Here is a 27,290-nt window from a genome sequence, read left to right on the forward strand (position 1 = left end):
AGTTCATCTAAATTTGAGTTGAAAGAAGGCTTATATTTTTCCTTACATTTTCTTTTTCATTCTCAAGATTCATTCTCTAGGTATTTACAAAATGGCTTCCTCTTGTAGCTGAATTTAGACAAAAAACATATTAATCTTTCACATAATTGTGTAGATTTATTTGTAGACCTATTTTTAAGATTTGCATCAGGTGTAGTTCTAATCTAAGAATCCTTGTGCTTTGTTCTTCTTTGGTATGATTCAAACTTGTTTCCTTTTATTTGTGCCTGCATGGTGTGATTGAAAATAGTTTGTACTGTATATAAATTCTAGAATTATATTTGCAAGAATGAGAATTATAATGAATAAGAAAATCATTGAGCTGTCTGGTGTATTTAGGAAATACTGAAAGTTGTGTTTTTTTGACAAAAGTTGAAACATTACCTTTATGTGCTGGAATTTGGTCTTTGGTAGGAATACCCTATTTTTCCACTGCATTTCATCCATTGGAAAGGGGAGTTTGGCGTGGGTCTCACCTGAGTTGTTCCCTACCTTGAGTGTCTCACATAACAAAATACAAAAATATATGTCAGTGATAAGAGCTCAAAGCCATCTGCTAGGTGGTATTCCAGTTACTCAAAATAGTTGTGGAAAATATTCACATGGCTGAAGCAACATTTTGGCAGTAACATGAGTGGAGACTAATCAGAGACTCAAGAATGGGCAGTGCTGAATTTAAAAATTAGTTTTCTTGGCCGGGTGTGGTGGCTCACGCCAGTAATCCCAGCGCTTTGGGAGGCTGAGGCGGGTGGATCGCGAGGTCAGGAGTTTAAGACCAGCCTGGCCAAGATGGTGAAACACCATCTCTACTACAAAAATACAAAAATTAGCCAGTTGTGGTGGTAGGCGCCTGTAATCCCAGTTACTCAGAAGGCTGAGGCAGAGAATTGCTTGAACCTGAGAGATGGAGGTTGCAGTGAGCTGAGACTACGCCACTGCACTCCAGCATGGGAAACAGAGCATGACTCTATCTCAAAAAAAAAAAAAAAAAGTTTTCTTAACTCTTTTTTTTTTTTTAAGCTTTGATTTATGACCAAGGAAAAGTATTCATGCCTGGCAAGAACACAAGGATAAGGAAGGCATTAAGTTGAAGAGAAAGAGTTAGAAAGGAAAAGAGCCTTTAAAGTGGGAATGAAATAATGAGACTTCACGTAGTTGAGAATTGGTTATCTGGGCAATTCTAATATAGATTAAAAATTGCATTGCTATAGTCAAGATTACATGTAAATGTAATCTTGCTGCTGTGACAAAAGGAATAGAAGTTTCTGAAACAACTATTTCCTTTTTTTTTTTTTTACTTATTCAACTACATAGCATCCTAAGTCATCTTTGTATGTCCCCTTCCCTCATCTTTCCTTAAAGAAAGTATAGTAACCTTTTCCAGAATCAGTTCTCCAGTACCTTTCATGGTGCACTCAAGGATGCTCATTTATTCGTTTGGAATTAATTATTGAAAGTCTTCCATAGTTTTGAAGTGATGGAGATGAAAATGAACATACCAGACTCTTCCATATTTATGTTATAGGACGAGACAAAGAAATTAGAAGTAGTCTGACAGATAACATTTGCCATGTTTGGAAAATACTGATTATTTGCTGATAATCAAATTTGCCTATGCAAACAAGTGTGTTCCAAGTAATGTCCGTTGTCATCGTATATCCTTTGTGACAAGTCCTGTGTAACCCATGTATGAGGATGTGTGCCTTTTGTTTGGGTATTATTGTATACTTTCACTTCTTTCATGGTTACCACAATCCATGAGGTGGCAGGCAGATGTAATGTTATTTTTGCACATGGGAAACTGAAGCTAGAAATGTTTGTTCATACTAATTCAAATAGGTGGCACCAGAACCAGAATTAACATGCTGTTCTCTAAAACTGCTACCGCTGTTGACAAGAGGTAGTTGAGCATTTTCACCATCTGTCAATATACTGTGAAAATTTTAGCACCAAATGATGTTTTTGAGTTAAAGCAGATCAGCTATGAGAAGAACTAGTGGTATACAACATCTGTGGGTGTTGTAAGCAGAAAGATAAGAGGTTCTGAGTCAGAATGTGTCTGATGGGTGACATAAGAAGGGTGCAGAGGAGACTGCACCAGGGAAAAAGACAGAGATAGAGCCTTGGAGGGCAGGTGAGAGCCAGGCAAGCAAAGTCCAGGCCAGGGAGCTTTTCAAGTCATGTGATGGTCAAGCCAGACCCAACGGGTGCCTGGAGGAAGAGGCAAGAAGGAGGTACTGGGAGACCTGGAAGCCATTGGTAGGAAAGGGGCAAAGGGAAGTGGAGCCAGAAGACCAGCAGGTATTGCACAGGTACTTAGACATTTTGATTTTAGTGCGGATGGGGCAGCGTAGGACAGTGAATGAGAAACAGGTGTGTTACTGTGGGTTTAGTGTCATCTGGACCACTCCTGGCATCTGGAATTTCCCAGATATGCCATTTGAAGCCACACCAGATGCTGTGAGTTACTGCTTTGATATTCTGTATTTTGTGTTGTTTTCTGCATGTAATTGTGTTTGCACTGGATGGAAATGGAAAATACCAACTTTCCAGAGGAGGAAGGACCGGTGAGGGGACAGAAACCCAGATGACTTATCCAGAATGGAAAACTGGATTGTGATTGAGCTAGGACCCCAACCAAGGTCTGCTGACTCCTAGCTGAAAATTTCCTGGATGGCAGCAGTCGTCAAAACCAATGGACCCTGTCCCTGCTTTCCTTTTTAGCTACATTTCATTTATCTGTTCATGTATCTATTTGTTGAACTTGGGAATAGTCTTTTTCACATTTCTTTTTTCTGTCAACCCATCTTCTTTTATGAAGAACAGATTATCCACCTTCCCTGACACTTGCACCCCACTAGCTTTTCTGAACTACAAACAAAATACAGCACAGAATTCACAGGAACATGTAGGCAGTGGGATGAGGCTTTGAGCCTCTTTTCTACAAAGAGCTAGTCCTCAGTGCTGTATGTTTGGAGCAGTGCTAGGCCAGTTGTTTTGTGGGACAAAGGTCAGTAAAAAGGGTTTTATTTGATTTTTAATTGGGAATATTTCATGTTAAAGTTACTTACCTGTAAGTAAAAGATCTTAGAAAATCTAAGTTAACATATCATGAAATAGTATACAGTGAGATGAGGTAATATATGATTAAGTTCTGGATAGAAGTGAAAGCAGTAAACATTATTACATTATAGGTAGAGCCTGTAGTCTTCCTTTCTTATTCAGTATAGTCTCTTATTTGCAGCGCATTAGAAATATGATTTCTAGTAAGCAATGCTTATGCTCATAGCTCCTGACCACGTAACAGTTTGAAAGTCTTACAGGGTGTGTCATGATTAGGTTTGGATTTTTCTGCCTTTCAGTGTACTGGTACATTTTGGAATAGCTCTGGAAATTAACAGAAACATTTGCTGGAATGAGGAGGTCACTATTTGTATTTTAAATCAGTTGCTTAGCATTTTGTCATTGTATCAGCTTTCATGGGGAAAAGGTTGAAACCTGTAGCCTTGTATCAAATTGGCTAAAAAAGAAAAATTAGTGTTAAATTATATTTTGGTTTAGTCTAGCAGCTTGGGATAAATTGAGGCAATAGCAGCTTTCAAAGCTGGCATCCATCTTGTTAGTAAAGTGTGTGGTTTCCATACACAGTGCCATGCAGTGTCTCCTTTGCACTCTGGCCCTGACAGTCAGCAAAGCGCAGGATGTCATGGTGGGTTTGGAGCAGGGAAGTGCTGGAGAAAACCATTTGCAGCAGGCCTGATGGAGATATTGCAGGCTATTGCGTCCTCCCTCAGTGAGAGAATGGTCTTTTGGGGCATTTTGGCCAGGGTTGCTGGAAGGGCTTTCCCAAATACTTGGTAGCAGCTGAGTGAAAAGCTGCTGGAGCATCTTCTGGCCCTGTTGATGTTTCTTATGGACTTCCAGCTCATTAGTGAAAAAAATAGAGTCAACATCTTTCTTTGTAGGAAAGAAACACTCAGAGATTTTATTTGGCTTTTAATTTTTTAATTAAGGATATTTCAACGCTAGAGTGAATGGTCTCAAAAATATTAAATGTTAAGTTTGAATTAGTTTATTACAGAAAAGCTTCTTGGTTTGCAGTATGAAATCTGCAACTAAAGTTTACACTTTTTACTTAGGCAGAAAATATATACTGAAGACATGGCCTTTGGAGCTTCAACTTTTCCACCTCAGTATTTATCTTCTGAGATAACTCTTCATCCATATGCCTATTCTCCTTATACCCTTGACTCCACACAGAATGTTTACTCAGTGCCTGGCTCCCAGTATCATTATAACCATCCCAGTTGTTACCGAAGTTTTCAAACAGTGAAGCATCGAAATGAGAACGTGTGCCCTCTCCCACAAGAAATGAAAGCTCTGTTTAAGGTGAGTAATGATGTCATTTTGTTGTGTCCTTTAGTTGGTTGCTTTAATGTTTAAAATGTAAAGAAATGGTAAATTTGTACATCATATTTAAGCACTGTGTATTTTTTTGTATTTAACCTTTTAAAAATTGTTGAATTATGAATACTTAAGATTTTGGTACTTTAAACTTTTTATAGTGGTGGTTTTATTTCATGTTGCTTTTTAATCTTTCCTGCAGAAAAAAACCTATGATGAGAAAAAAACGTATGATCAGCAAAAGTTTGACAGTGAAAGAACTGATGGAACTATGTCATCCGAGATAAAATCAGCTAGAGGTTCACATCATTTGTCCATTTATGCTGAGAATAGTTTGAAATCAGGTAAAAATAACCAACTAGGTAGTATAATGCCAGCCTACCGTATGTGCCCCAGAGACATTCCTGCTGTGTGTACAGCTGTTTCTGTGGGCTTGTTCATTATGACTACTCCGAGAAATGAGAACTGGGCCTGACACAGCCTAGGGCGTCCGACTTCCTAAGCAATTCTAGAGGTCTTTCTTCCCAGGGATGGGATGATTATTTGGTACCTGTTGCATTGTGGGATCTTAAGTGCCTATAATTTGTATTATTTGGTATATACATTTTTCTCTTTTCATTGACTTCACTCATAAACCATCTGGTACAAGGGATGTTTTAACTATTAACTGTAATAACTCTGGTCTTATAATTAAATGAGGGGCTTCGTGAAGCTGCAGCCTACCTTATCCATTGCATTTCAGGAGAAAGATGGGAAAGAGGTTATGCGTTTTATGCTACCTGCTTCCCTCTAGTTTATTCCAGCAAACTGAAAGATGGAAAGTTACTAGCACAGAAAATTCGTTAGAGTCCCTTTAAATTTGCAATACTCTAAAATGTATATTAAGAAAAATTAAAATGCCCAGCTGCACAGTCAGGTTAAGGTAACTATTTCATCAGCCTTAGCATTATAGTTATGCCTCACTTACTGATGGGGACACATTCTGAGAAGTGTGCCCTTAGGTGATTTCGTCATTGTGGGAGCATTTAGAATGTACTTACACAGACCTAGATGGTATAGCCGACTACCTAGCTAGGCTATATGATACAGCCTATTGTTCCTAGGTTATAAACCTTTATACCATATTACTGTACTGAATACTGTAGGCAACGGTAACATAGTGGTAAGTATTTGTGTATCAAAATATAGAAAAAGTACAGTAAAAATATAGTAAAAAGATACAAAATATTTTACCTGTATAGGGCACTTACTGTGAATGGAGCTGGCAGAACTGGAAGTTGCTCTGGGTGATTCAGTGAGTGAGTGGTGTGTGAATGTGAAGGCCTAGGGCATTACTGTACACTATTGTAGACTTTCTAAACATTGTACACTTAGGCTACATGAAATTTATGAAAGTATTTTTTTCAGTAATTAATCTTAGCTTATTGTAACTTTTTTACTTTATAAATTTTTAATTTTTTTAACTTTCTGACTCTTGTAATGATACTTACCTTTTGTAATAAAACACAAACATGCAGAAAAACCAAAAATATTTGGCTTGGACAAAAAATTCTTTCTTTACATCCTTATTCTATAATTTTCTATTGAATTTTTTTTTTTTTAACTTTCTACACTTTTTAATTAAAAACGAAGACATAACCACACACATTAGCCTAGGCCTGTACGGGGTCAGGATCATCTGTATCACCACTGTCTTCCACCTCCACATCTCGTCCCACTGGAAGGTCTTCAGGGACAGTAACATGCATGGAGCTGTCATCTCCTGTGATAACAATGCCTTTTTCTGGAATCCCTCCTGAGGCACCTGCTTGAAGCTGCTTTATACTTAACTTTTTCTTTTGTCATTTTGGTTTTTTTTTGAGACATAGTCTCACTGTGTTACACAGGCTGGAGTGCAGTGGCGCTATCTTGGCTCGCTCACTCCAACCTCTGCCTCCCAAGTTCAAGCAATTCTTGTGCCTCAGCCTCCCAAGTAGCTAGGGGGCATGTGCCCCCACACCCAGCTAATTTTTGTATTTTCTTTTATTTTCCTTTTTTTTTTTTTTTGAGACGGAGTCTCACTCTGTCGCCCAGGCTCGAGTGCAGTGGCGCGATCTCTGCAAGATCGGCTCACTGCAAGCTCCGCCTCCCGGGCTCACGCCATTCTCCTACCTCAGCCTCCGAAGTAGCTGGGACTACAGGCGCCCGCCATCTCGCCTGGCTAGTTTTTTTGTGTTTTTTTTTGGTAGAGACGGGGGTTTCACCGTGTTAGCCAGGATGGTCTCGATCTCCTGACCTCATGATCTGCCCGTCTCGGCCTCGCAAAGTGCTAGGATTACAGGCTTGAGCCACCGCGCCTGGCATGTATTTTCAATAGAGTTGGGGTTTTACCATGTTGGCCAGGCTGGTCTCGAGCTCGTGGCTGCAAGTGATCTGCCTGCCTCAGCCTCCTGAAGTGCTGGGATTAAGGCATGAGCCACCTTGCCCTGGCCAAATTTTTCTTTTGTAAGTAGAGGGAATATATACTCCAAAGATAAAAAGTATAATACATACATAAACAAGTGATATAGTTGTTTATTATCATTATCAAGTATTATGTACTATACATCATCCTACGTACTATACTTTTGTATGCCTGTTAGCTCAGTAGGTTTGTTTACACCAGCATCACCACAAACATGTGAGTAATGCATTGCACCATGACATTACCAGTAGGCAATAGGAATTTTTCAGCTTCATTACAATCTTGTGGGGCTGTTGTATACGTAATCCATTGTTGACCAGACCATCACTATGTGGCACGTGACTGTACATACTCCTAAAATGTGCAGTGCATTTTGGTTTTTCTGCACAATGGCCCAACCAGAGTGATTGATATTTATAACCTTTATACTTTTACAAAGAAAGGTGAACAACACTGGTAAGAATTACGGTGTTTTGACAACAACCTGTTGCATCGATAGCAATAGTCTTTCTACTCTGCAATTTTTGCTTGAGTACTGGTCATCAAACAGTAACTAAATTTTTATTCTTAATTTTGTAATTACAGATGGTTACCATAAGCGAACAGACAGGAAATCCAGAATCATTGCAAAAAATGTATCTACCTCCAAACCTGAGTTTGAATTTACCACACTGGACTTTCCTGAACTGCAAGGTGCAGAGAACAATATGTCAGAGATACAGAAGCAACCCAAGTGGGGACCTGTCCACTCTGCCTCTACTGACATTTCTCTTCTAAGAGAAGTAGTAAAACCAGCTGCAGTGTTATCAAAGGTGAGGTGAGGGTTTCTCTCTTACTTTTTCTTTTTCCTTGGTACACACTTTTTAAATTGTCTCACTTCAAACATTACACATTAAATCCTGCTGTGGGCTTTGATGTCCATGGAGCTGGGGAGGATGCATTGGGGGAGACCTTTCATTGTGCACTTAGATGACCTTTGTTAGAACAGTTTACAATGAGGCTGTAACATCTAGTGCAGCTATTGTTTTATTTTTGTTTGTTTGTTTGTTTGTCTGTTTTTTTGGAAACGGAGTCTCGCTCTGTCACCAGGCTGGAGTGCAGTGGCACGATCTCAGCTCACTGCAACCTCCACCTCCCGGGTTCAGGCAGTTCTCCTGCCTCAGCCTCTGGAGTAGCTGGGACTACAGGTGCACGCTTCAAGTGCACGCTGCCACGACCGGCTAATTTTTTTTTTGTATTTTAGTAGAGACGGGATTTCATCATGTTGCCCAGGCTGGTCTTGAACACCTGAGCTATGGCAGTCTGCCCGCCGTGGCCTCCCAAAGTGCTAGGATTACAGGCGTGAGCCACCATGCCCGGTTGCAGCTAGTGTTCTAAAAGAATCACCTAGTATAGCTTTTTTTTTTGCGGGGAGGGAGTCTCACTCTGTCGCCTAGGCTGGAGTGCAGTGGTGCGATCTTGGCTTCTTGGCTCACTACGATCCCCGCCTTCCAGGTTCAAGCAATTCTCCTGCCTCAGCCTCCTGAGTAGCTGGGACTACAGGTACATGCCACCACATCTGGCTAATTTTTTTGTATTTTTAGGAGGGATGGGGTTTCACCATATTGGTCAGGCTGGTCTCGAACTCCTAACCTCAGGTGATCCACCTGCCTCGGCCTCCCAAAGTGCAGGAATTACACGATTGAGCCACTATGCCCAACCTAGTATACTCCTTTTTATGTGGTAGCTGAAAGGTGTCGTAGTGCCTCTGAAGGAAAAGATTCTAGCAGAGTTTAGCTGCTTTGACAGCCCATTTTCAACACACTATTTCTAGCATTCTGGTAGTACTTTTTCCAATACAGAAAAAAAAGACTTTTTTAAAAATTGAAATACATTAAGTCCTCACATAATGTTGTCAATAGGTTCTTGGAAACTGCAACGTTAAATGAAAGGCCGTATAGTAGGTCCTCCAGTAACATTTTCTTCACTATCATTTTGATGGTGATGAAAAAAAGGAATTGGTTTTGTTTTATGTTGTTTTGTTTAAAGTCACAGTTTCCAAGAACCTGTCCATGGTGCTAAGTGAGGACTTAACTGTAGTAATATTTAAAACTGCGTAGTGTAACTTCTGAATTTTCCAGGCTTTTATCTACATCTTTGTCTTGTTAATGATGCAGCAAATTCAGGAAAACTTATTACAGCAGGTAATTCACTTTGTTAAACATTTGATCTCAAAGTTTTAGTCCACCAAGTTGAGGCATTTCTCTCAAATGGATTGATTTGAGACTTCCAGGAAGAAATGGTGTCTAGTTAGTAGTTCCTAAAATGGCTTCTGATGAATTTCCACTGAAGGAGCAGTGGAGTACATGCCAGTACCAAGGCAAGCAGAAAGAAGAAAGATAAAGAAAACAGGTCTCACCTGTTCACTTTACCTCTTGAGTTGAGAAAGGATTTGTTTCCTGCCCTTGGACTTCTGTTAGGTGCCTGGACACTAAGGCCTGAAGGCTCAGTGACAGTTGCTGGTAATGTGTAGAAGATACGCCATTGTGTAGCAGTTTGCATGCAGGACCCTCACACTGTTGAACCTCACACTGTTGTAGCATGGTGCTTTACTGTCAAAGAGCTGGGAGAAGTCAGGCCAACTGATGGCTATCTAAAAATCATAGTTCCATCTGACCTGCTCCACGGGCTCCAGGCTGGGTTTGTGCAGTGGCTGAATAGCCACAAGGCTCCTGGTCTTCATCACGTACAGCTCTCATGAGTACCCTACAGAAGTAGTCCAGGATGCTGTGTAAGCCTCAGGGTCAGCTCGTGGAGTGAGCAGGAGTATGACTGGTACTTTATATCAAGGCCACTTGTTACATGTGACTGTTAATGTATTTGAACATATGAAGTAAGATAGAAGATACACATACTGATTGCTCTATTAATAGTCACTTGCACTCTTGAATTACGTTTGGGCTTTTTAAAAATTTATTTTCCTTCTAAAAGAAACTTTTTCCTGATGATATTAGTAATGTCTGTAAATGACAAAAAATATATATATTTGTCTGAAATTGTACAACCAAAAGAAAAGCATGCTTGACACATAGTCTTTTAGAAATGGTCTATTGTGGGAATTTCCTTCACTGTATGATTATAAATATGTACAGTCTTACATTTGAATTTTTTAAAACTTTGTTGGTATTTTTTCCATGTCATTAAGTATTTTTTAAAAACAGCTGTTGCATTGGATCTCTCATACTGATTTGTATAATTTATTTACCATTCTTGAACAGGTAGGCTATTTCTAATTTTTTACTGACCTTGGTGAGCATAAAAGTTATGTTTACTAAAAGAACAGGCTGTGTTTTAATATTATTTTTTATTCCTGGACTCATGTTGTGAATTGGCAAATGGGTAAATTTGTGAAGCATATGAATTTTAAAAATTATTTTAAATCCATTATCTACTTAATGGATTCAACTTTGAATCTTTTAATTTACTTTTACCTCTGGTATTAGTCACTTGGAGGAGCCTTTTAATATACTCAATCCCCCCATACACATAGTGTCATTGTATATCTTATGTTTAATATGTGAGACAGCTTTCTGTCTTCATAAAACAGGGCATACATTGCAGGCTTACATTTGTTGTCAAAAAAACAGGGCATACATTGCAGGTTCACATTTGTTGTCATAAAACAGGGCATACATTGCAGGTTCACATTTGTTGTCATAAAACAGGGCATACATTGCAGGCTTACATTTGTTATCTTTGTAAACATTTTGATGGACTATTGGACTTCGGTGTGTGGGCCTCGTGAATGATGGCTTTTGCATTTACATGGGATCATTGCAGCTTTAAGAGTTGTGTGGTGCATCTGTGCCAACTTGGAAAGTTTGTCAGTGGTATGGTAAAGTTTTTTTAAAAGTTGCCACAACATTATGTGTGGTGTGATTCCATTATGGGAATTCATATAAAAATATGATACACAAATGTTTATATCATAGGCAAAGAAATAGAAGGATACTAATGAAGCTATAGATGTGGGTGGTGTTTTCCTCTAGGGAGTGAGATTTAGTTGAAGGAAGTAATTTAACTTTTCGCTTTGTGTACTTATATATTTGGAAATTTTAATTAGCATATATTTTGCAGATTTTAAGAATGGCAAGGGAAGCTATATTTTAAAATTAAATGATTACTTGGAATTTGAAATGGAAAGTAACTGCTTTGGCTTTTTTAAAAAAATAGATTTTATTTTTGAGAGCAGTTTTAGGTTCACAGCAAAGTTGAAAAGAAAGTACAGAGATTTCCCATATGCCCCTTGCCTGCACACACACACACAGACAGAGCTTCCTTCATTATCAACATCTTGTGCTAGAGTGATGCATTTGTTACAATTGGTGACCTGCATTGACATCATCATCACCCAAAGCCCATCGTTTGCATTAGGGTTCACAGTTGATGTTGTGTCTTCTAAGAGTTTGGGGAAATACATAATGATGTGTGTCTACCGTAGTAGTATGGTACAGAGTGGTTTCACTGCCCTAAAAGTCTTCTGTGCTCCACCTGTTTATCCTTCCCTCCCCTCAACCCTGCTAACTACTATCTTTTTATGGTCTCCACAGTTTTGTCTTTTCTAGAATGTCACATAGCTGGAATCATGTAGTATGTAGCCCTTTTAGATTGGCTTCTTTCGCTTAGAAATGTGCATTTAAGTTTCTTCCATGTTTTTTCATGGCTTTGAATAGTTCATTTCGTTTAGGGGTCCATAATAGTTCATCATCTGGATATACCACAGTTTACCCATTCACCTACTTAAGGACATCTTGGCTGCTTCCAAGTTGTGGCAGTTATGAGTAAAGCTGCTGTAAACATCCGTGTGCAGGTTTTTGTGTGGACATAAGTTTTCACCTCCTTTGGATAATTACCAAGGAGTGTAGTGGCTAGATGATATGGTAAGAGTATGGTTAGTTTTGTAAGAAATTGCTGAACTATTAAATATCTCCCAAAGTGACTGTATCATTTTTCATTCTTACCAGCAATGAATAAGAATTTCTGTTGTCAAAGTGTTCTGGATTTTGATATGTAGTGTTATCTCCTTGTTTTAATTTGCATTTCTCTGATGACATCTAATGTGTTTGCCTTTTAGGGTGAAATAGTGGTGAAAAATAATAACCCAAATGAATCTGTAACTGCTAATGCTGCTACCAATTCTCCTTCATGTACAAGAGGTAAAAGTGGCTACAAAAATACTAATTTTTTAAATGTCATATACTTTCTAAGTTCATTTTTAACTCTAGTGCAATTGAAATGGTTTTTGTTGTAAAACCTTAAGACAGCTAATGACTTGTGAGTAACCTAACATCAATGTTAGTTTAGAAAGTTAAAGTAAGTAAATGAGATCCCACATCCACACACAAGGAGTATAAAATAAGAGACAGGAATTCTAAATGAAGTATACATCCAATTCAGTGAGAAATTTTATGAACTCAGCAGTGACTACTTCCTTTAGTATTGCCTATTCTCAAAAGTTTTTGAGACCGTTAAAAATTGAGAACCCCAAAGAGCTGTTGTTTATTTGGGTGATACCTGTCAACATTTGCCCTATTCAAAGTTCAAACAAATTTGCTTAAAATAAACAATAAGCATATTGCATTTTAAGATAGCATATTTTTATGAAAACCATTTTTCAAAATTAAAAAGCTGTAGTGCAGAGAGCAGCCTTGCTTTCCACTTGTGCAGCTCTGCCATCTGGCTCTGTAGATTTGCCATGGCATTCACCTGCCTCACAGTCCTGCCTCATACAGCATTTGGAAGACTCCCAGGTGGTCTCATGAGAGAGGGAGAGTAAGGAAGGCAACTAACGCGTTTGTACTCCAGAAGAACGGTTTTGAATCCATAGACACCTGCAAGGGTCATGGGAGCCTCCTGTCACACTGTAAGGACTGCTCATCTGTCCTGTCCTGGCCAAGAAGTAATATACTCAGAGAGAGTTCCAAGTACCCTGCTTTGAAATTTTTACAGTAGCTTGTCCTAACAGACACTTTTACAAAATGATTGCAAATTTATTCATAGGGTGTTTTCTTCTGTGTTCTCATGTTTGGTATGTATGTGGTTGAGTGATGGTCTGTACTTCACAGGCTGCTCTGAGGATGTGTAGTTCTGTAGTGAGGAGAACAGTCTGTCTTACCCTTGGGGGTAGCCACAGGCTGCTGACAGGTGTTCACCTGCCTGTGTCCTGATAGATGTCTTTTTGTTTTGTCTGTATATAGAGTTTCATGGGCACCTAAAGGAGTAGTGTTGCTGTACTTATGCCTCTGTTCTAAAAGAAATAAATTACCAGTTATTGTGATAGCTGAAGTCTAGTGATCTTTGACTTCTGATGTTAAAGGTACACTTCAAGGTTAGTAGGGACAAAATTTGATCTTTAGTTCGTTAATTTTGTGTGCTTGCCACGTGGACATTTATTGTGGATTGTTGTTTTTTGACTAAAACTACTGTTTGTCTACCCATCTCCAACCCCCAGGTTAAAAAACCAGTTTCCAGGAAAATTAACCTTACAAGTTAAAAGGGAAAAAAATGCAGCATGCATGCCCCAAGAAGAAAAACAAGTTTAGTGACTACTATAGTTTCCAAGAGGATGTTTTCAATGATAGCCTACATTTAATGATGCTCTGAGCAGTTACCTCATGTAATGCATGTTTGAGTAACTAAGGAATTTCTATTTTACTGTTGAGATTGTTCAACAATTTTGGTTATCTTTGAGCAGAGTTATCTTGGACACCAATGGGTTATGTTGTTCGACAGACATTATCTACAGAACTGTCACCAGCCCCTAAAAATGTTACTTCTATGATAAACTTAAAGACCATTGCTTCATCAGCAGATCCTAAAAATGTTAGTATACCATCTTCTGAAGCTTTATCTTCGGATCGTTCCTACAACAAAGAAAAACACATTGTTCATCCTACCCAAAAGGTACGTGTCACTAGAGACAGAAAGTAGGATGGTGGTTGCCAGGGGCTCAGTAGAGTGGGGAATGAGAAATTATGTATTAATGGGTACAGAGTTTCAGTTTTGCAAGAGGAAATGAGTTTCTGAAGATGGATGGTGATAATGGTTGCACAAAGTGTGAGTGTACTTAATGCCATTAAAATGTTCACTTAAAAATAGTTAAGATGGGCCGTGTGCAGTGGTTCAGGCCTGTAATCCCAGCGTTTTGGGAGGCCAAGGCAGGCGGATCACGAGGTCAGGAGATTGAGACCATCCTGTTTAACACGGTGAAACCCCGTCTCTACTAAAAAATACAAAAAAATTAGCTGGGCATGGTGGCAAGTGCCTATAGTCCCAGCTACTTGGGAGGCTGAGGCAGGAGAATGGCATGAACCCGGGAGGCGGAGCTTGCAGTGAGCCGAGATCGTGCCACTGCACTGCGGCCTGGGCGACAGAGTGAGACTCTGTCTCAAAAAAAAAAAGTAAATAAAGTTAAGATGGTGTGTTTTATGTTATATATACATATGTATATATGGTACTATTTTAAAAAAAGATTAGGGAAAAGGAGATGTGCATCACATTTTGATTACTTTGATTTTCTGTGCTACTGCATAGTCTTTGTTTTTGAGATGGAGTCTCACTCTGTTGCCCAGGCTAGAGTGCAGTGGCATGATCTTGACTCACTGCAACCTCCGCCTCCCAGGCTCAAGCGATTCTCCTGCCTCTGCCTCCTGAATAGCTGAGATTACAGGTGCTTGCCACCATGCCTGGCTCATTTTTGTATTTTTCATAGAGATGGGGCTTCACCATGTTGGCCAGGCTAATCTCACTCCTGACCTCAGGTGATCCGTGAACCTCGACCTCCCAAAGTGCTGGGATTACAGGCATGAGCCACTGTACCTGGCCAGGATAGTCTTTTTTTTTTTTTTAATCCCTCCAAATCCTAACTGTAAGTGGGTTTCATTCTATACCGTAGTCACTAGTCTGAGTTTGTCGTACTTGCACGTTGAATAAAGAATAGGTTGTGAGTCAAGGAATACAAGTGATAGCTTTTCTTTATGAGTGAGAATGTACATTTTGGACATATCGACTTAAAATGTCTGTGAGCCATTTTGAATTCTTTAAAGAAGAAATGTTGGCATAAGTTTTTGCTCTGGTGTGTAAAGTTTCTGCTTCTTTTTCCCTCAGTCTTTGTTGAATTTAAATGACTTTTACCAGTATAAGAGTACTAGAAGCAAAATAATTGAATTCCACATTTTATGATCATGTGGTACATGTTACTGATTTTTGGTTAGTGGAATTTATTTACTTTTTATATGATAGCATTCAGGATAGATATTTTTTCCCCTTAAGTAATTTTAGTGTTTTTTTGTTTTGTTTTGGTTTTTTTCACTGCAGCTGTGACCTCCCTGGCTCAAGCAATCCTTCCACCTCAGCCTCTCTAACAACTAGGACTATAGGCATGCACCAACATGTCCAGCTAATATTTGTATTTTTTTATAGAGGCAGGGTTTTGCCATGTTTCCCAGGCTGGTCTTGAACTCCTGGGCTCAAGCAGTCCTGCCTCAGCCTCCTAAAGTGCTGAGATTACAGGCATGAGCCACCACACCCAACTTTAAGTTACATTTTTATTGTTTCCTAGAACTGTTTCTTCAAGAGCCTGTTTTTAATTGGTCTAGATACAGTTCTTCATTTTCATTGTGTATGGATACATTATTTTGGGTTGAAATGTGGTCTTGTTTAGCATAACGGTTTCCTTTCTTTTTGAGTATGGGGATACTTTTTGATTTCCAAAAATGTAATTAGCCCATTCCACATAAATGGTAGCTGTGTATTTACAGTGGTGACAATTAGAATGAAGGTAGATGTGTGCTTGTTCCTCGTTGCTCTGTGCATGTATTTGAGAGAAAGCAGTATATGTAAGGGAGAGACCCTTCCTTTTGTGTACACACTGAACTTGACTCTCAGTGAAGCCTCCCGCCTGTCTCCATGGCTCCTCTGGGTGGCCAGGCGCAAGCTGGACAGCAGCCCACTGTCTAATTTTTTTTTTTTTTTTTTTTGAGATGGAGTCTTGCTCTGTCACCCAGGCTGGAGTGCAATGGCATGATCTCGGCTCACTGCAGCCTCCGCCTCCCGGGTTCAAGGGATTCTCCTGTCTTAGCCTCCCAAGTAGCTGGGATTACAGGTGCCCGCCACCATGCCTGGCTAATTTTTGTATTGTTTTAGTAGAGACGGAGTTTCACCATGTTGGTCAGGCTGGCTCGAACTCCTGACCTCAGGTGATCCACCCACCTCAGCCTCCCAAAGTGCTGGCATTACAGGCGTGAGCCACCGCACGTGGCCCCCGACTGTCTAATTCTTTGTTGCAGCTGCCAAGTCACTCTCAGAGCCAGTTTTCCTAATATGCAGTTAGCATTCTAAGAGTTAACATTTTGTTTTATTTTCCCAAGATCTTTTTAAAAAATTTTCTTAATTATAGGTCTAAGAAAAGCTTATTTTAGAAAAATTCTAAAAGATAAGAAGAAAATCAGCATCTCCTGTTATCTTCTAACCCAAATAGCTTTGCATTTTACATAGCTGGAGTGATAGTGATCAAAATGGTTTTTTAAGAAACTTTCTGTATTGTGAAATTTTATTACAGAAATGATAAATGTAACACTTCAAGGATCTACTTACGGAAAAGGTCATCTCTCCCATACTTTTGATGCCTACCTTCAGAGAAACCTGCATTAGCAATCTGGCATATGTCCTGCCTCAGGCTCATGAAAATATGAACAAAGAGGGAGGAGTTTCTCTGTTTCGTTTTGTTTTGTTTTGTTTTTCTTAAAATGTGATCATTTTATACACATTACCCCTAAACCTGTCTTTTTCACTTAGAAAAATATCATGGACAGCTCCTGTGGGTCAGTAGATAAACATACTCTCTTTAATAGCTGCTGAGACTTTTACTTCTGAAGTGTAAATTCCCACTGGGTATAGCAGGGCCTAAAACAAAAAGTTCCCTGCCCTTTTAGAGCCTCCATTCTGATAGAGGGAGGCTGACAACATGCAGACAGATACAGGACACGTCAGAGAGTGATCAGTGCTCTGAAGAGAAAACCATGGAAATTCCCAGGGTAGAAAGCAACGGGTAGATAGAGATGAGGAGTGGCCCCAGCCTAGCCAAATTCTAGTGAAGGGGCTTCAGTGCAAAGGCCCTATGGCCAAAGCACATTTGACCTTGGATAAGGAGAGGCCCGGGGGGTTAGGGGCCTGTAGGAATGATGAGGTCACATTTAGCAGTCCTTGGATGGTCCCAGGTGTTTGTCTGATTTGAAGGTTCCATGGGTGATTCTGCTGTGCAGACAGGTGTGATGTGCAGATGACGAACCATTGGGCTGTGCTGATGGAAATGGCCTGCCTAGAATTACATGGAGAGCTTAGACTGGAATCAGGAAGGTCATGAACATCATGATCTCCTCAGGCTAAAAATTAGGTTCTGTCCAAATCCACCAGTTTTCAAAAGGAATTGGGCATTACAACTATTTGAACAAACTTTTTTTCCTTCAGAACTATTCTAGTGAATGCTGGCTTTTTAAAAAACAGGGATGAGGAACCTAACTCTGAATAAAATTGCCATGTGATTATAGGACTTGATATCTTAATTTTGCTGATACATAGTATTAAACATTCTATTGACTGCCCTAAAAACTGACGATTTTTGCTTTGATTTTTTTGTTCTAGTCTAAAGCATCACAAGGTAGCGACCTTGAACAAAATGAAGCCTCAAGAAAGAGTAAGAAAAAGAAAGAAAAATCTACATCAAAATATGAAGTCCTGAGAGTTCAAGAGCCTCCAAGGATTGAAGTACATTTATATTTATTACTCACATTGTGTGATATAATAAGTGGGTGTTTCTTAAGAGAAACTTGGGTTCATATTGGTTTCCTAAGTGAAAATCTCCAGGGCTTTTTAATGATCATTTTCTTAGTGCTAAAGAAAAGAGTAACCAGCCACTCTTCTCACCTCTTCATTTTGGCTTCCCAGTTTTCTCAGCAGCCACTCAGTGAACACCTGAATGAATGAATGGTCTGGAGACAAAACTACTTGTATCAGAGTTGAATAGTTTGTGTGCCATATTACTAATATTTCCCCTCAGTTATCTGCTTTACCTGTTTTTGTTTTTTTAGTTTTTTTTTTTTCTTGCTTTAGAATGCTGGCTTTTGCAGGGCCTCCTTTTCTATCCAAAAGTCTTATTATAAAGTGCTTCATTATAGAGAGAAATGTAGAATACTGTAGAACCATTGAGGGCCCAAGTCAGGAAGATTTCAGGAACTTCCAAAAGCATGCTTTAATTGTCTCATGATACTCCAAGTATTTCATAAGCTCTAAGGAGCCAGTCTGGGTTCTGACTTAATTTCTCATGTGCCTGGTTGTTTTATTTACATTACTGTACCAGACTCAGGTGGCCTGGCTGCTTGTGCAGGCCGAAGGCGCTCTCAGAGGTGCTGCCCGGGTGCCCAGCTTAGGGTCAAGCCCAGGGCATTCCCACAGACTTGGGGTGGGGGTTCCCAAGGCTCTTAGAACATCATTTAAGAATAGCTGGGTTACATGTTTGAAAACCTACCATGGCAGAGCATTATGGTTTAGGCAAGTGAATAATTTATATTTCTGCCCCATGTTTCCCATCTTTTTCCAAGGCACCTAAAATACTGACAAAATGACATAGGCATTTTTAAGTGATTAAAAAATTGTTTTTTAGCAGGCCTGTTGCCTTTGACTCCATTTATTAGCCTGGGTTCAGCAGAGATAACATGTAAATCTACTGAATCTAGATGGTTTCTCTAATGAAAATCCTTTGAAGAACAGGTAGTTGAATACTCTCATGCCAAGGTGGTCCAAGGTCAGTTCTGTAGACCCCTTGGTGTACCAAGATCATTGGTGGCACTCTCTTTGTTGGGTCTGGGGGTATTAGAACGGTGGCTTTTAAATTTGCTGTATGTTAAATAAAGCAGAAGCTCTTATGTGAGAGTTTTGCAGCTTTTCTTTTTTTTAATCACTTTTAAGAACTTTTGTGGGACCTTACTGAAGAATGAAAATATAAGCAAGGGAAAGGTTGTACTTGGTATGTTGCATTAACAAAGAGCTAAAGGGGTGTGTGGTTTACTTAGGATGCCGAGGAATTTCCCAACCTGGCAGTTGCATCTGAAAGAAGAGACAGAATAGAGACACCGAAATTTCAATCTAAACAGCAGCCACAGGTAATTTTTAGATTGAAACCACAGTTGCTTTAGGCTTAACTTTTCTGGCTCAACTAAGTGCTTGAGAAAAACTGCTTTCCAGACATCTCTGTATAGAGACAGGTGGTTTTGTTTTGATTCATTCCTTCATGAGAGAACTGCACCCAGCATGTTGAAATAGAATTGCTCCTAAATAACATTTTATTATTTTATAATGACTATTATTTTATAAGATTGTGATTTTATAATAAGATTATCAGTAACTGTAGTTGCTAGGTCAGAAAGGAGGGGGATCATACTGCCTTATGAAACTTTAAAGGGAAAAAGTTGATTTAGTTTATTGGGGAAACAGAAGAATGTTTTTGCAAGTCAGTAATGTGTGACAGAAGAAAAATAAGAGAGGCACCACAGTTTTTACTCTGTGCAGTCAAAACAAGCTAAAGTGGAGGTGATTCTCCTTCCATACTCCACCATCTATCCCACAGATTCATGAGGGAGCTTGTGAGTCATAATTTAGATGGGGAACTTGTGTACTTGTAGACATTTATTTGCTAGGATATTCATTGTCATTTTGCCTTTTAAAGGGAGACTATTGTTTTCGCATTCATGAAAAATAAAATTCTAAGCCTTTGTGTGAGTTAACTTTCTTTTTTTTTTGAGACGGAGTCTCGCTCTGTCGCCCAGGCTGGAGTACAGTGGCCGGATGTCAGCTCACTGCAAGCTCCGCCTCCCGGGTTTACGCCATTCTCCTGCCTCAGCCTCCCGAGTAGCTGGGACTACAGGCGCCCGCCAACTCACCCGGCTAGTTTTTTGTATTTTTTAGTAGAGACGGGGTTTCACCGTGTTAGCCAGCATGGTCTTGATCTCCTGACCTCGTGATCCACCCGTCTCAGCCTCCCAAAGTGCTAATTTGCTCATCTTCCTTCCATGCAGTAGGCCTCCTTGCCTGTCCTTTGTTGCACTTGGTACTTTCCCCTGATGGGAGCCCTCAGCCAGTAGGGTTTTTGGTGTCTGGGAAGAGAACACTTGGCAGGAGAGCAGAGCAGAGGCACTAAAGCAAATGGGACACCATGCCTTAGAACGTATCACTGGGCTTCCTTGTACAACTTTTTATATAGTCTCAAAACCCAAATCACAACAGTTTCAAAAATAACACTTGTTTTAAGCATATCAGACTTTGAGCCTGCATTTAATATTATTTGCTGAGTATGATTTGGGCTTATGTAGACTTTGTATCACTATAATTTCATGCCATTTTGTTGGTTTACAGAGGCATTTGGAGAGAGAATGGGCTAATGAGGCAATAGTACTAACCAAGTAGCCTCACACACAGACTTTGTAGCCAAAGACTTTATACAAGTGCTAGTGTCTTGTCTGTAGATGTGTATTGTTGACTACTCACAGTGGAGATATAGATACAGACAGTCGTGTAGGTAATTTAATATAAACCCAATGTTCTAAAAGAAGGAAGACATAAACAACCATGGTAATACTGGCAAATAATGTGGGATTGATTGTTTTTCCTTTCATTACTTGAATTTTTGAAAATTCTTGTTTATAGTCTCTATTTCATTTTATCTTTACATCAATTTTTTGTAAAATGAAAAGCACAGTTTGTATAGTTTTATAAATAAACTTACGAATTTTGAACTTTCAGGATAACTTTAGAAACAATGTAAAGAAGAGCCAGCTTCCAGTGCAGCTGGATTTGGGGGGCGTGCTGACAGCCCTGGAGAAGAAGCAGCACTCTCAGCATGCAAAGCAGTCCTCCAAACCAGTGGTAGTCTCAGGTAAGATAGTCTTTCCATCTCAGACAAGTGGTTGAGGTCTTTTTCAGCTAGATTATTGTGTTAACATTTTCTCTTGTTATCAGAAGTTATTTATAGATAAAACAGTGTGATGCTGGAATAAGCATAGATATGGAACTGTGGAATAGAATTAAAGAGTCCAGAAATAAATTCATGTATCTGTAACCAATTGATTTTTCATGAGTATGCCAACTCCATGGAAAGAACAAAGAACAGTGTCTTTAAAATGGTACTAGAACATCTGGATTTCCACATGCTGAAGAATAATCATGCCTCTTACCTTACACCGTAGATCCAAATGAACTCAGAATGGATCAGTGAGCTAAATATAAGAGCTAAAACTATAAAACTCTTAAAAGAAAACGGGTAAATGTTTATGACCTTTTATTAGACATTGGATTTTTAGATACGGCACCAAAAAGATGAGCCACAAAAGAAAAATAAACTTTGGACTTCATTAAAATTAAAAATTTTTGCATACCGAAGGACATTATCAAGAAAGTGAAAAGACAACTTACAGAATGGGAGAAAATATTTTCAGATCATATATCTGATAGGTGATTAATATTCAAGTATTTAGGAACTCCAGCTGTATAGCAAACAATCCAATTTAAAAATGGGCAAAGGAGTGAGCTGAGATCGCGCCACCACACTCCAGCCAGGGTGACAGAGCGAGACTCCGTCTCAAAAAAAACAACAGCAAAAAAAAAAAAAAAAAAAAAAAAAAACCGGGCAAAGAACTGGAAAAGGCATTTCTCCAAAAAAGGTACACAAGTGGTCAACAAGTGCATGAAAAGATCCTCAACATCATTAGTCATCAGGGAAATACATATTAATCAAAAGTACAGTGAAATACTACTTCCCACCTAGTGGGATGATTATAATCCAAAAACAGAAAATAGCAAGTGTCGGTGAAGATGTGGAAACATTGGAACCCCGTACACTGCCGGTGGGAATGTAAAATGGTGCAGCCACTGTGAAAGACAATCTGGTGGCTTCTTAAAATGCTCAATGCAGTTACTACATGACTCAGCGATTTCACTCCTCAGTATTTACCCAAAAGAAAATAGATTTAGACACTTTTACGCTGGGGTTTGTTATGGCATTATTCACAATAACCAAAAGGTAGAAACAGTGCAAATGTTCATTACCACATGACGGTGTAAACAAATGTGGTATACCTACGCAATGTAATATGCAACCTTAAAAAGAGAATGAATTCCTATACATGATACAACATGAATGAAACCTGAAAACATTATACCATATAAAATTAGCCAGACACAGAAACACAACTACTTTGTGATTCCACTTAAAAGAAATATGTGGAATAGGCAAATTCATAACAGCATAGATTAGAGGATACCTGGGGCTGAGGGGAAAAGGAATGGTGAGTTATTATTAACGGGGACAGAGTATTCATTGGAGCATGAAAAAGTCTTGAAAATGGATAATAGTGATGGTTGCACAACATTGTGAATCTAATTTATGCCACTGAATTGTGCACTTAAAAACAGTTAAAATGGTACATTTTATGTCATATATTACCACAATTAAAACATTTTTAAGTTATTAAAATAAGATGATTTTTAAAAATTGATCAGATTAAAAGATGAGCTTTCCACTTGATGTGATGACCTTGTATAGCTGAAACCTCCTTATCTGTAGAAGTGCCCTGAGTTCCTGAAGATCTTTACCATCTGGGGAAGGAAGCTGCATTCCATGGAAATGGTTTACTGCCTGTCCCATGGGCCACCACTGGGAACGGTGTCGAGTAGTGCTGATGGCTGCCTCTTTCCTCTGACCTCTTTCTCTTAAGAGCCAAGACAGTTAAAACGCACAATATGTCAAAAAGCAACTTGAAAATTTTCAACCATAGGCTTTTAGATACGTTTCTTCCTTTTGAAGTAGTTTATTATTTCAAAAAACACTCCTTTTTTTTAAATCTGTGGATCTTCCTTTTTTTAAAACTTTTATTTTAGGTTCAGGGGTACACATGCACATTTGTTATATAGGTAAACTTGTGTCATGGGGGTTTGTTGTACAGATTATTTTGTCACTCAGGTACTAAGCCTAGTAACCAATAGTTATTTCTTCTGATCTTTTCCCTCCTCCCACCCTCAAGTAAGCCACAGTGTCTGTTGTTCCCCCCGTGTGTCCATGTGTTCTCATTTAGCTCCCACTTGTAAGTGAGAACATGTGGTATTTGGTTTTCTGTTCCTGCATTGGTTTGCTAAGGATGATGGCCTCCAGTTCCATCCATGTTCCTACAAAGGATATGATCTCATTCTCTTTTATGACTGCGTAGTATTCCATGGTGTATATGTACGACATTTTCTTTATCCAGTCTACCGTTGCTGGGCATTTAGGTTGATTTCATGTCTCTGCTATTATGAATAGTATTGCAGTGAACATTCACATGCATGTGTCTTTATAGTAGAATGATTTATATTCCTTTGGGTATATACCCAGTAATGGGATTGCTGGGTCAAATGATATTTCTGTTTTTAGATCTGAGGAATCACCACACTGCTTTCCACAGCGGTTGAACTAATTTACACTCCCAGCAACAGTGTATAAGCGTTTCTTTTTCTCCGCAACCTTGCCAGCATGTTATAGCCATTCTGACTGATGTGAGATGGTATCTCATTGTGGTTTTGATTTGCATTTCTCTAATGATTCAGTGATGTTGAGCTTTTTCTCATATGCTTGTTGGCCACGTGTATGTCTCTTGAAAAGTGTCTGTTCATGTCCTTTGCCCACTTTTTAATGGGTTGTTTTTTTCTTGTAAATTTGTTTAAGTTCCTTATAGATGTTGGATATTAGACCTTTGTCAGATGGATAGATTGCAAAAATTTCTCCCATTCTGTAGGTTGTCTGTTCACTCTGATGATAGTTTGTTTTGCAATGCAGAAGCTCTTTAGTTTAATTAGATCCCTTTGGTCAACTTTTGCTTTAGTTGCAATTGCTTTTGATGTCTTTGTCATGAAATCTTTGCCAGTTCCTGTGTCCAGAATGGTATTGCCTGGGTTGTCTTTCAGTGTTTTTATAGTTCCGGCTTTTACATTTGAGTCTTAAATCCATCTTGAGTTGATTTTTGTATACAGTGTAAGAAAGGGATCCAGTTTCAATTTTCTGCATATGGCTAGCCAGTTATCCCAGCACCGTTTATTGAATAGGTAGTCCTTTCCCCATTGCTTGTTTTTGCCAACTTTGTCATTTGTTCCTCGCTTCCTCCTTTACTGCCTTTGGTGTTAAATGTTTTTAGAGTACACTTTTGATTTCTTTGTTGATCTTTTTTAACTTTAGTTTGAAAAACTACTTTCTTAGTGGTTGCTATAGGGATTACAATATACATGTTAGTTTATATACTGGAGAAACTTTACTCCAATATGTCTCCATTTTCTTCCTCCCGCTTTATGCTGTAGTCATATGGTACATCTAAATAGATTATAAACCAAACACTACAGTGTTGGAACTACTACTTTATACAGCCATATCTTTTAAAGAAGAGAAGGAATAAGGAAAAAAATGTGTATTTCCCAGTTTCATATTTATGATTTTAGGTGTTCTTTATTCCTCTGGATTCAGTTGCCGTCTTGTATCCCTTCTGGTAGTATTTCTTCTGGAGGACTTTTTTTAGTATTAGTGACACAAGCCATACTAGCAACAAATTCTCACGGTCTTTCTTTGTCTAGGAATGTCTTTATTTTGCATTCACTTTTTGGACGTTAGTTTTGCTGGATATAGAATTCTTGGTTGACCACCCCATAGCTCATCCCTATAGTGAGTCTTCCCCTGGACTCCATGTAAAGTCCCTGCCGGCCTGGCCATGTCTGTTGCTTGCCTATACAAAACGGCAGCCTCAGACTGGCCATGCTGCCTTGCCTTCCCCATTTGCTGAAATCACTAATTTAAATGATCACACTCTCAATTCAGCAAGCCCTTTATGGCACTGACAGGGAAGCCGCTGGTTTTCATAGCCTTGGCACCTGCTGAATGAGCCAAAGCAGAGCAGGGAGAGACTGGGAAATACCTCAGACAGGAATGTCCAGACTCATACTGTTCTCACCTGAAGGCTAATCATCTAAGGAGTAAGTACTCTTTGGTTTGTTGGAACCTTTTGGTCACTTTCCAGAGGACTGATATGATTGTGTTTGGCAGTTCTGTTGAACTTCGTGGTTGTTTTTGTGGGAGGGAATGGTTGATCTTCTTCTGTTGTAGGAAGGACCCTCCTCAGGCCTATTATCAGTGCTTTGTGAAGAATTGCCTGGCAGTGGGGTGCAGGAGGTGTGTGTAGAGCTAGAGAGCTTGTGGCAGGTTTTTCAGGAGCCCAAGTGAGATGCTGAACTTGGTGTCATTGGGGACTGGGTGAGTGAGCACCTTTGAGCCATACAGGGTTTTCCAAGAAGAGCTGAGAAAAAGAATTGAGCCAGTCACATAGTCACATGTATGTTTCAAACACCACGTGGAAACAAGGCTCCAAAGATGCAAGCAGCTGTGGTCACTAAGGCCAGAGCAGCCTGGGAGGCAGGTACAGTTGTCTTGGTTGACCTGTGCAGGTTACGTTCTGTGTTGCAGCAGTGAATCAGACAGGCGAGACTTACTGGGACTGCCTGATTGACGAGCACCAATTATTTTAAAAACGTGTTCCAAAATTAAAGGAGGGCAGGTAAAATACATTTGGAAAAATACTGATGATTGTTGAAGGTGGACATTGGGCACAGGGGTTTGTTTACCATTCTTTTTTCTTTGGTGTATGTTTGGAAATTTTCCAGATCAAAAAGTGAGGATAAAACTATATAGGAATTAACTGTTTACTTGAAATAATTATTGAGATGGGAAATAGAACAGAAAAGGAGAATAAAATTGAACTGTTCAGTAGTAATCACAATAATTTATTGACTATATAAAGGGATTACCAACTGCCCATGATGGGATTTCAGAAAACATGTCTGGAAAACTCAAGAGAATTAACTAGAAATATTACTAGAATCTTATAGTGGCCTTATAAGGTCGCTAGATACAAGATACACATACAGAAACCAATAGGGCCAGCTTCCACAAAGGCAGTGTCAACTAGAAAAGGTGGTGGAGAGGGACGTGTTCACAGTAGCAACAGTGAGTGCAGACCACCTAGAACTGTCCTGAGTCAAAAAATGAGATCCATGTAGTATGAGACTGTACTGAGAAATATGGGAGATCTGATTACATGGATAGGAAGGTAGGTGTTCCTAAATTACTTGATACTTTTTGGGAATCTCATCCAAAAGATACTAAATTTCATTTGGAATTACTGCCAATGAAAAGAATGTGTAAGAGATTGTTTGACGGCCGGGCGCGGTGGCTCAAGCCTGTAATCCCAGGACTTTGGGAGGCCGAGACGGGTGGATCATGAGGTCAGGAGATCGAGACCATCCTGGCTAACACGGTGAAACCCCGTCTCTACTAAAAAATACAAAAAAAACTAGCCGGGTGAGGTGGCAGGCGCCTGTAGTCCCAGCTACTCGGGAGGCTGAGGCAGGAGAATGGCGTGGACCCGGGAGGTGGAGCTTGCAGTGAGCTGAGATCCGGCCACTGCATTCCAGCCTGGGAGACAGAGCGAGACTCCGTCTCAAAAAAAAAAAAAAAAAAAAAAGATTGTTTGACAAAGAAGGGTTGTGAGGACAGGCTGGGGGTGACTTGGCAAGCTCTGTCAGATACCCTGAGGCAGCTTCTGGGCGAGCTGTGGTCCAAGAGCTGGGTGGAGCGTCTGGGAGGTGACCTTGAGGCCTTTGTTCCACTGTGTTTCAGTTGGAGCAGTGCCAGTCCTTTCCAAAGAATGTACATCAGGGGAGAGAGGCCGCCGCGTGAGTCAAATGAAGACCCCACACAATCCCTTGGACTCCAGCGCCCCGCTGATGAAGAAAGGGAAGCAGAGGGAAATCCCCAAGGCCAAGAAGCCAACCTCACTGAAGAAGGTGTGTGGGGTGTTTCAGCCAAAGCGAGGCGCTAAAAAACTTAGGTTCACATTTCCATAGTTATTCTCCCAGCTCTTAGATGTTTAGATTTTACGACTTACATTATTTGAATATGTTGTAGTAAAACATGTTAATGATACTTTTAACAAATGATCCCTCAGCCTCCCAGCCTGACACGTGAGGGACATGTGATGTGGGAAATGATTTAGCTACCTGAAAAGAAAGGAACATCTTTTATTTTTTTAACTTTACAGTGGATGGATAGAAAACCAGAAATGGGAGGAGTTGCATTTTTCTTCTTCTTATGATTCCCTTTCATCCTACCCTAGCTGATCTGTCTGATGTTCAGAGTCAGTAAATAATGCACACTTCCTTGCAGACCTTCCAGGAGGACAGTCACAGGCTCCTCCGGTTAATTCCTTTTTTTTTTTTTTTTTTTTTTTTTTTTTTTTGAGATGGA

General features: G+C 39.6%; 1 protein-coding gene across 7 annotated transcripts in view; it reads left to right on the forward strand.

Annotated features, from left to right (window-relative positions):
* SECISBP2 (SECIS binding protein 2) overlaps positions 1 to 27,290 on the forward strand; it is a 42,143-nt gene that overhangs the window by 2,262 nt on the left and 12,591 nt on the right. For 2 of the 7 annotated variants that reach the window (XM_025358823.1, XM_025358822.1), the window contains exons 3-11: positions 4,179 to 4,428; positions 4,646 to 4,787; positions 7,472 to 7,698; positions 12,000 to 12,081; positions 13,620 to 13,828; positions 17,567 to 17,689; positions 18,994 to 19,083; positions 20,720 to 20,852; positions 26,664 to 26,830. In XM_025358823.1, the coding sequence (XP_025214608.1) occupies positions 4,179 to 4,428; positions 4,646 to 4,787; positions 7,472 to 7,698; positions 12,000 to 12,081; positions 13,620 to 13,828; positions 17,567 to 17,689; positions 18,994 to 19,083; positions 20,720 to 20,852; positions 26,664 to 26,830 (1,423 nt within the window). The remainder of the gene's footprint in view (positions 1 to 4,178; positions 4,429 to 4,645; positions 4,788 to 7,471; positions 7,699 to 11,999; positions 12,082 to 13,619; positions 13,829 to 17,566; positions 17,690 to 18,993; positions 19,084 to 20,719; positions 20,853 to 26,663; positions 26,831 to 27,290) is intronic. The other 5 variants (XM_025358830.1, XM_025358824.1, XM_025358825.1 and 2 more) reach the window with 5 other exon arrangements.

Source organism: Theropithecus gelada, chromosome 15 (assembly GCF_003255815.1).
Source record: "Theropithecus gelada isolate Dixy chromosome 15, Tgel_1.0, whole genome shotgun sequence".
Taxonomy (NCBI): Eukaryota; Metazoa; Chordata; class Mammalia; order Primates; family Cercopithecidae; genus Theropithecus; species Theropithecus gelada.